This window comes from Somniosus microcephalus, chromosome 11, assembly GCF_052327205.1.
Source record: "Somniosus microcephalus isolate GS21.2 chromosome 11, FLI_Smic_1.0, whole genome shotgun sequence".
NCBI classification, from domain to species: domain Eukaryota; kingdom Metazoa; phylum Chordata; class Chondrichthyes; order Squaliformes; family Somniosidae; genus Somniosus; species Somniosus microcephalus.
Genome location: NC_140997.1, coordinates 39,271,741 through 39,281,249, shown reverse-complemented (window position 1 = coordinate 39,281,249; position 9,509 = coordinate 39,271,741). Strand labels below are relative to the sequence as shown.

General features: G+C 46.0%; 1 protein-coding gene across 3 annotated transcripts in view; it reads right to left on the bottom strand.

The window, feature by feature from the left end:
- Positions 1 to 4,425: 4,425 nt before the first annotated feature.
- Positions 4,426 to 9,509, bottom strand: part of LOC147110492 (ras-related protein Rab-26-like) — a 494,956-nt gene continuing 489,872 nt past the window's right edge. For all 3 annotated transcript variants that reach the window (XM_086000511.1, XM_086000510.1, XM_086000512.1), the window contains 4 exons: positions 8,839 to 8,904; positions 7,451 to 7,507; positions 5,905 to 5,981; positions 4,426 to 5,228 (listed from right to left, as the gene is read on the bottom strand). In XM_086000511.1, coding sequence (XP_085856637.1) covers positions 5,126 to 5,228; positions 5,905 to 5,981; positions 7,451 to 7,507; positions 8,839 to 8,904 — 303 coding nt within the window. In that variant the 3' untranslated portion in view covers positions 4,426 to 5,125. The remainder of the gene's footprint in view (positions 5,229 to 5,904; positions 5,982 to 7,450; positions 7,508 to 8,838; positions 8,905 to 9,509) is intronic.

The window sequence follows — 9,509 nt, the reverse complement described above, 5'->3', positions numbered from 1 at the left end:
ACCTTTTTTGAATAGTGGGGTAACATTAGCTACCCTCCAATCCATGGGTACTGTTCCAGATTCCATCAAATGTTGGAAGATGATCAGCAATGCATCTACTATTTCTAGGGCCACTTCCTTAAGTACCCTAGGATGTAGATTATCAGGCCCTGGGGATTTATCGGCCTTCAATCCCATCAATTTCCTTAACACCATTTCCCTACAAATACTGATTTCTTTCAGTTCCTCCCTTTCATCAGACCCTATGTTCCCCGACATCTCTGGGAGGTTATTTGTGTCCTTTGTGAAGACAGAACCAAAATATGTATTTAATTGGTCTGCCATTTCTTTGTTCCCCATTATAAATTCCCCTGATTCTGGCTGCAAGGGACCTATGCTTGACTTCACCAATCTTTTTCTCTTCACATATCTGTAAAAGCATTTACAGTCAGTTTTTATGTTCCCTGCAAGTTTACACTCGTATTCTATTTTCCCTTTCTTAATTAATCCCTTTGTCCTCCTTTGTTGAATCCTAAACTGCTCCCAATCCTCTGGTTTACTGCTTTTTCTGGCCAATTTATATGTCCTCTCCTTGGATCTTATGCTATCCCTAATTTCCCTCGTTAGCCACGGTTGAGTCACCTTTTTTGTTTTATTTTTATGCCAAACTGGGGTGAACAAATTCTGTAGTTCATCCTATTAATGATTTGTAGTAGAGGTACCTGACTTCTTTTGATGCTCTGCCTCCAACTGGTGGAAGCATTGTTGGTTGGGGTAAAGTGTGTGCTAATGCTATATTAAGGATTATGGCAATTTGGATTGTACTGTGCTTGTGAGCTCAAACACGTCTGTTTAATGATCAGTGCCTAGCGGGGAGGGGGGGTGGGAGGGAGAATTGTGGTCTAGGAGGTAGACCTCAATGACCTCATGAAGCCTAATCTAACATTTGTCATGATGTGGAGATGCCGGTGTTGGACTCAAGCCAAGTTCTGCACTCATGAGGACGGCCTCAACCGGGATCTTGGGTTCATGTCACGCTACATGTAACCCCACCTGACGTAGTCATCCAGACTCGAGTCGTCGTTGGCTTGTTCTCTCCGCACAGATGCGGCCGGACCTGCTGTGATTTCCAGCAAAGTTTTTTTGTTTTTCATACAGACCCCAGCATCTGCAACATTTGACCCCTTGTGACCCCACCTCATTGTTCTTTGATGTAATGTTTTCCTGACTGACCTGTTTGGACACCATTCACACCTTTGATTGCTGTGATTATCTCTGCCGAGGTGTGATAAAGGGCAGTTAGAAAGATTACCTGTAATCATCTGGCAGTTTTCTCTGATTATATATGCTGTGCCTGTATGCTTCTCTCCACTTCACCTGACGAAGGAGCAGCGCTCCGAAAGCTTGTGATTGCAAATAAAGCTGTTGGACCATAACCTGGTGTTGTGTGACTTCCAACATTTGTCAGGCAGAGGTTTTCATGTTGAGGCACCTGCCTATCAGTCAATGTTCCTGCTAAGCTGTGAATCTAGATGGCTAGAGTTGACAAGATTCTGCTTCCTGTAACTGCAAGCCAACTGGCTCCATGGTTCTGGCAAGGGAGGCTTACCAGTGCTCTGTTGGTAAGGTGTATTTCATCTGGTTGCATTCTGAGGATCCCTAAGCTGATACGGTTAGATGAAAGAGTGGAAAGAGGCTTGTACGGAGCATAAACACCAGCATAGGCCAGTTGAGCTGAATAGCCTGATTCTATGTATATAATACAGCAAGGAATAGCTTCAGGATTGAAAATAAGGATAGTGTTGTGGCCATGGCTCTGATGTTCCTGGTTAGATAGCTTGCTATACAAGGCAATTGAGATAATGACCACTTTATCTAAAGGTATTGAATCTAAAGGCACTGTTCTAATAATTTTCTACTCTTACATAAAACCTACAGCAGAGGGCACTCTACACCACATTTATATAACTGTCTAAATGTTCGTTACATGATGCTACAGGGTTGAACATCAATAATGAAGCAATCCATGCCTGCATGCAGCAAGACCTGGACAACATTCAGGCTTGGGCTAATATGTGGCAAGTAACATTTGTGCCAGACAATAACTCTCCAACAAGCAAAAGTCTAACCACCACCCCCTGACATTCAACGGCATTACCATCACCGAATCACCCAACATCCTGGGGGTCACCATTTGACCAGAAACTTAACTGGACCAGCCACATAAATACTGTAGCTACAAGAGCAGGTCAGAGGCTGGGTATTCTGCTGACTCCCCAAAGCCTTTCTACCATCCACAAGGCGCAAGTCAGGGGTGTGATGGAATACCCTCCACTTGCCTGGCTGAGTGCAGCTCCAACAACACTCAAGAAGCTCGACACCATCCAGGGCAAAGCAGCCCGCTTGATTGGCACCCCATGCACCACCTTAAAAATTCACTCCCTCCACCACCGGCGCAGTGTACTATCTGCAAGATGCACTGCAGCAACTCGCCAAGGCTTCTTCGACAGCACCTCCCAAACCCGTGACTTCTACCACCTACAAGGACAAGAGTGGTAGGCACATGGGAACACCATCACCTGCAAGTTCCCCTCCAAGTTACACACCATCCTGACTTGGAAGTATATCGCCGTTCCTTCATCGTCGCTGGGTCAAAATCCTGGAACTCCCTCCCTAAGCACTGTGGGAGTACCTTCACCACACAGACTGCAGCAGTTCAAGAAGGCAGCTCACCACCACCATCTCAAGGGCAATTAGGGCTGGGCAATAAATGCTGGCCTTGCCAGCGACGCCCACATCCCAGGAACAAAAAAAATCAATGTCCAATTGATCTATAATTAATTAGATGGTTGAAATGGACTTGGAACGTCAGCTAATGCATTTTCATGCAGTGAGGCTTGTAATTCAAAAATTTTGCAAATAAATTACTTATTTTAGTGACTAGATGGGTTGTCATAGAGGCATATAAGGTGAAACTTACAGAAAAAGTAAACAATCAGCACAATGCGCAACCATAGTTTAAAAAAAAGGCAAATAGAATCTTCGATTGCACAGCTCAAGGGATAGAGCGCGTGTCCCACAAAGTGATGGGTAGCTTATACAATTCCATGAGTATTGCATACAGTTTTGGGTATCGTACCACATGGGGATATGCTGGCGTTGGAGGGAGTACAACTAAGTTTGATAAATGCAGTTGGGCACCGAAGCTATGAGGAGGCACTAAGGTAATAGGGATGTTTACAATGGAGAAAAGGTGGTTTATTGAAGTATTTAAAATGTCGAAGGGAACAGATAAACTGGTGCATTATCCTGGAATAATGTTCAATATTAACACAAACACTTGAGCAACAGGACAGTCCTCCGAGTAGCTGCTGCTCATAAGGCTGGAGGGTTAATGATGACAGGCTAATTGACCACTGCGGCATCACAGCTAAATCCAACCCTGTACACACCTAGCTGGAGATAATGCAGGATAATGGAGTTGAGGTAGATCAGCCATGATCTTATTGAATGACAGAGCAGGCTCAAAGGGCCTACTCCTGCTCCTATTTCTTATGTTGATCACTGGATACTGATCCAGACGAAAGCTTCTCACTGACCTGCACTTGGGTGTTTCAACATAGTCATTTCAAGTGGACCAAAATCACAATACAGACTGCCTTCCAGTTGTACAACAAGTAGATGCCAAGCATGTGAGTATAGTCTACAGGTCTTAACCCAGTGTTGAGGGCCACAATCCCAACTAACAACTTACTTGCACCCTGGAGCAACTGAACACGGATCAGTGTCTGCAATTCCCTAGATACTTAGCTCCTGATTTCAACTGTTACCCTGTAGGGAATTGCCAGTTGGAGCTCAGGTACTTCCCACAGGACCAGAACAGTTCACCTTTATTAGGATCCTTTCACTGGCTGTATGGAAGCTAAGCTAACTCTGTCTCCCATTAGTAGTCCCTCTTACTGTACTTGGAAAAGGGAGGAAACAGCAGCGTCACCACCAACAGTCAGGTCGGCCATGAATGGAGCTCCAGAGACAATGGGCGAAAGGCCCAAATCCCTACCCCAGAGGGCTGTGGATGCTCAGTCGTTGAGTATATTCAAGAATGAGAGCGATAGATTTTTGGGCACTAAGGGAATCAAGGGATATGGGGATAGGGCGGGAAAGTAGAGTTGAGGTAGAAGATCAGCCATGATAGTGAATGGTGGAGCAGGCTCGAGGGGCCGAATGGCCTACTCCTGCTCCTATTTCTTATGTTCTTAAAAGGCTCCAGGGTTGTATTCCGAGTACAACTGAGCTGTACTATAGTCGCGTGTTGGATGCTGCTGTCACAATGCAGATACTACAATCTTTCAGCTAATGCTGCAAACCCTCGTATCAATGACAACATGTGAACAAAAAGAGAAAAATCAACCTCTTGGTGGTGAGTATAAAAGAGACTAGAATGAGAACAGTTTTCAAGTCTTTACTTTCTGCAAAAGCATATGCTACACAATAATTAACATCATATTCACCGTCACTTTTTCCAATCACTTTTGAGTGTAGTTACTTTGAAAACTTTTTTTTAACAGATGTTGCAACTATTTATTAAAATTCTAATTAAGTCTGACAATTACGCATTAAAGTTGTTTAAAAAATAGTTTACAGTATTTCAGCAAGATGCACAAAGGGGGTCAAATTGCATTTCCCGGCAACCAGCATCGTGATTTAGTTTCACACGCGTGACTTCTCTTCTGTTTCCCCGAATTAAATTAAAATTGGCTTTGTAAAGGATTAAAAAATATACACCGCATACATTCAGAACAATCACGGACATCAATGTACATTCATTTAATGTCCTACAGAACAGAACAGATTTGTTTCTCTATTGATACAACTGTTAGTCAGCAAAAGCAGATTTTGATTGTTTACATAATCAAGTATAGTCATTTTGATCCTGATTTAACACCATTTATATCCCGCCCTTCCCCCCCGCCCCCCGAATGAACTCAAGGTCTTCTCGGCAGATAAACACTTGTCAATGTACAGACAACAAGTACGGACATGCAAGAGCTTCACACTAAAGATGGCAGAACCACGAGAAGAACTGTCCTGGCTGTTTAACACCGAGAAGTCTTGTACAAATATGTCGGTAGAAAGCATACAGAAGTTACGACCTGCAGCAACCTGTGCCTTTCATTTCCGAATTCACATAGTCGTGGAGCTTGAACTTGGGGTCGTTTGGCGATTTCATCGACCTGTGTTTCAGTTCTCTGTAATAAACAGTACAGTAACAGTCATGCCTCTCCTGAATGTGGAATCGTATTACTTTATGCTGATTCTACATCAAGGGTTGAGACAGCACAATAAGTGAGCACACACTGATCTTACGCCTCGGCGATCTAGATTCAGATCCAATCTAGTGGTTTCTTGCAAACCAACAGGACAAATTAGAGGTGTAGGCTGTTTACCTTATCCCAGTAATATTGGTTCATGTCAATCATATACCTATCAATGTACATAACACCTACAAAGTAATTTCTCACTTTCAGACATAAATCATCAAGCTTAATTCCCGTGATCCCTAAAGTACTGTATCATTCTGTGTTCAGAGTCATTAGACTCATTGTCTGGGACTTAGACACTTGGGGCAGGATTTTCATTGGGCCGTGGAGGCGGGATTGGAGGCGTGTGGGGGGTTAAGATCCTGAAATTGGGGGGCACGAACCCATCCCGCCCCCAACCCGCCTCCTCAATGAAAATCCAGCCCTCGGCCTTTGAAATCGCAGGTTAATTGTTGTCATATTGACAAAGCTTCTTGCATTTATTAATTTTGCCCATGGAATCATAAGGTCGGGAGATAATTTGATAAATATTGTTTGTTACACTAATCCTCACTGACGTTTGCCAATCCAAGGAAAATTTAAAGATCGCCCTTGCATAACTTACTTTGCAATAGCCATAAATGCCAGCTCAACATTTAGGCCTGTTTTGGCACTTGTTTCCATAAAGGGCACTCCGTATTCCTAGAAGAAGATAAATATCAATCAGCGATATAGGTATATACATAGAAAACCCCATCGAGGAGGGGTTTTCACCCTCAGGGCAGTGATCTGGCAGAGTGAATCACCCTCCCAGTTTCAGAACCCACCCAACTTTCATCCCATTGTCATCAATCGGCGACCGATCCATTCTGTCCGATTACCGAGCTGCCCCATCAGCACCCTGTCCCATCAGCACCCTGCCCCATCAGCGCCCTGCTCCATCAGCACCCTGCCCCATCAGCACACTGCCCCATCAGCACCCTGCCCCATCAGCACCCTGCTCCATCAGCGCCCTGCCCCATCAGCGCCCTGCTCCATCAGCGCCCTGCCCCATCAGCGCCCTGCCCCATCAGCGCCCTGCCCCATCAGCGCCCTGCCCCATCAGCGCTCTGCCCCATCAGCGCCCTGCCCCATCAGCGCCCTGCCCCATCAGCGCTCTGCCCCATCAGCGCTCTGCCCCATCAGCACCCTGCCCCATCAGCGCTCTGCCCCATCAGCGCCCTGCCCCATCAGCACCCTACCCCCCATCAGCGCTCTGCCCTATCAGCACCCTGCCCCATCAGCGCTCTGCCCCATCAGCGCCCTGCCCCATCAGCGCCCTGCCCCATCAGCGCCCTGCCCCATCAGCGCTCTGCCCGATCAATGCTCTGCCCGATTACCACCCAGTCATGAAAGTTAAAATTATCCCCATTTTCACTAGAAGGGCCATCGACCTGAAACGTTAACTCTGTTTCTCGCTCTACAGATGCTACCTGACCTGCTGAGTATTTCCAGCATTTTCTGTTTTTATTTCAGATTTCCAGCATCCGCAGTATTTTGCTTTTGTGAAACACTAGTACTGAAAACAAATGATTAAAGCTGTAGTCTTACAATTAATTATGCCCTTTAATACAAAAAACAACGGGCATAATAAAATCTATTTAGAGAAACACTAAGTTTACACCTACACCCTGTCATTTATGATCTAGCAAGTAAGCTTCAACAGGAATAATCTGCACCACAAAAGCATCTAAAATAACAGTGAAACATCCCTGGCAGAGCAGACCAGTGTCTTTCTTTGCATCCCTTCATCTCGGATTTACACTGACTGCAGATTCTGGTTCCCATCTCATGTTGCATCATCAAAGCTGCCAGTTTATGTCTAAATCGTGCCGCATGCTGAATCTCTCATCTTAACTGCCCATCTTACTGGAATTTAGTTACGCCTGAAACTGGCAAGCAGTGTAAAAGATGGCAAGGGGAAGCAGCCAATGAGGTGGATTAGCACACTGACCTTTCACCTCTGGGACCTGGGTTCAAATCCATCCTCGATTAGTGGGATCAAGGTGTCTCTTTCTCCCCGTTTCCTCACAATTTGCAGTACTTGTTTCAGAGAATTTATTTAGCCGACTGTACAGTATAAAGCCAACATAAAGCTCCCCACAGCACGAGTGGCTTAGAAAGTGACATACCTTGGCTAGTTTCTCTCCTGCCTCTTTCTTTACTGCCCTCTCTTGAGTCGCATCAGCCTTTAAAAGACAGAAATAACAATGAATAAACTCTACAGTCACAGCCTCATGCGAGAGCCCAGAACCCTCCTGGTCAGTGTGGCTCAGTTCCATACTGAGTGATACAGTTCCCCATTGTTAAATTGCAAACTTTTGCTTGCTGAAAGGATTGGGGGTTTCTACGAACGCAGTTCCAAAGATTTCTTCCTTCGACAGAGTAGAAAAAGTACCTTGCCTTTGCTTGGTGCCTCCCCTGAAGGCCCAAAGTGGCATTTGGGAACTCCACCTGGTCTGTGGTGCAATTCACCATTATACCAATAGGTGGCAGCACCTAGCCACGCTGCAAAAGCATCAATTCAGTAATAAACCGGCGCTGAAGAAGTCCAATGTGCATTGCTCATTCCGCACCAGGTACGCGCCGCACGCCATATTGGTTAGTGTGCCTGCCTGAATCAGGCATCATGAGGGGTCTAGACAGAATAGATAGAGAGAAACTGTTCTCATTGACGGAAGGGTCGAGAACCAGAGGACACAGATTTAAGGTGATTGTCAGAAGAACCAAAGGCGACATGAGGAAAAGCTTTTTTACACAGCGAGTGGTTAGGATCTGGAATGCACTGCCTGAAAGGGTGGTGGAGGCAGATTCAATCGTGGCTTTCAAAAGGGAATTGGGTAAGTACCTGAAGGAAAAAAATTTGCAGCGCTACGGGGAAAGGGCGGGGGGTTGGGACTAGCTGGAGTGCTCTTGCAGAGAGCCGGCACAGGCTCGACAGGCCGAATGGCCTCCTTAAGTGCTGTAACCATTCTATGATTCTACGATTAGGCCCATTGCCTATGCAAGGCGGGGGCCTAATGCCTATTTCAGGCCTCTTTCCCATATTGGATGGCGACTGTATGCTACGGACAATTTTCTCAGGTGAACAGCAACCAAACCAGCAGTCTTTAAAGGGACTGTTGGAGGCTGCCACCATAAAGTAAAAGCAAGAGTGCTCCTCCTGCTGCTGGCCATTGCTCACCCCCCCTCCCGATCTCCTCTCCACCCTCCCCTTCCCTGGTCTCAAAAGTAGTTCCAATGTTAGCGTCCTGCAAGGCCGACCTTCATCTTCTTCATGTCCAGCGTACTCCCTTTTGGCGTCTCCAGCACGCCGCTCGTGTCCTGATGACGCAAGAGGAGCAAATTCGCGTGGTCCTCTCGCTCATCAGTTCCCTCACAACAGTTCCTGGTTGACGCTGGGCTTGCATTTGAAGTTGAGTACAAACCAAATCCTAGGCCTTAGATTCAGATCTAAGTGGTGCTTTCAGAGATCAAGATGACAAGTACCTGGTACAAGATGTGCAATACTAGCACTCACCTTGTTACCCAGTAACATGATTACCACGTCTTGCGTTGCATATTCATGAATCTCCGTCAGCCAGGCCTAAAAGGAACAAGGAAGGTGATGTTATAAACTTTTCAAGTGATAAACCACTGAAACCTAAGAATGCACAAAGTAGGTGTGAGTGACCAATTCAATTCGACCTCAATTGACAACAGTCAAGATCCAAATCCCACACTACTGACGTAAATGCTTCTGTAGCTATAGGTAATGAAAATTATATATAGATATGGGAATGGTAACAAGGACAGCTGGTAATCTAATTCAGTGGTCAGTATAATGGAAAAGATTGTGACTACTCAAAATCATTCAAACATTTGATTCGGCTCATTGGTCGGGATTCGGCCCTTTGGTCTGGATTCGGCCCATTGGTCTGGATTCGGCTCATTGGTCTGGATTCGGCCCATTGGACTGGATTCGGCCCATTGGTCTGGATTCGGCCCATTGGTCTGGATTCGGCTCATTGGACGGATTCGGCCCATTGGACTGGATTCGGCCCATTGGTCTGGATTCGGCCCATTGGTCTGGATTCGGCTCATTGGACGGATTCGGCCCATTGGACTGGATTCGGCCCATTGGTCGGGATTCGGCCCTTTGGACTGGATTCGGCTCATTGGTCGGGATTCGGCCCATTGGACTGGATTCGG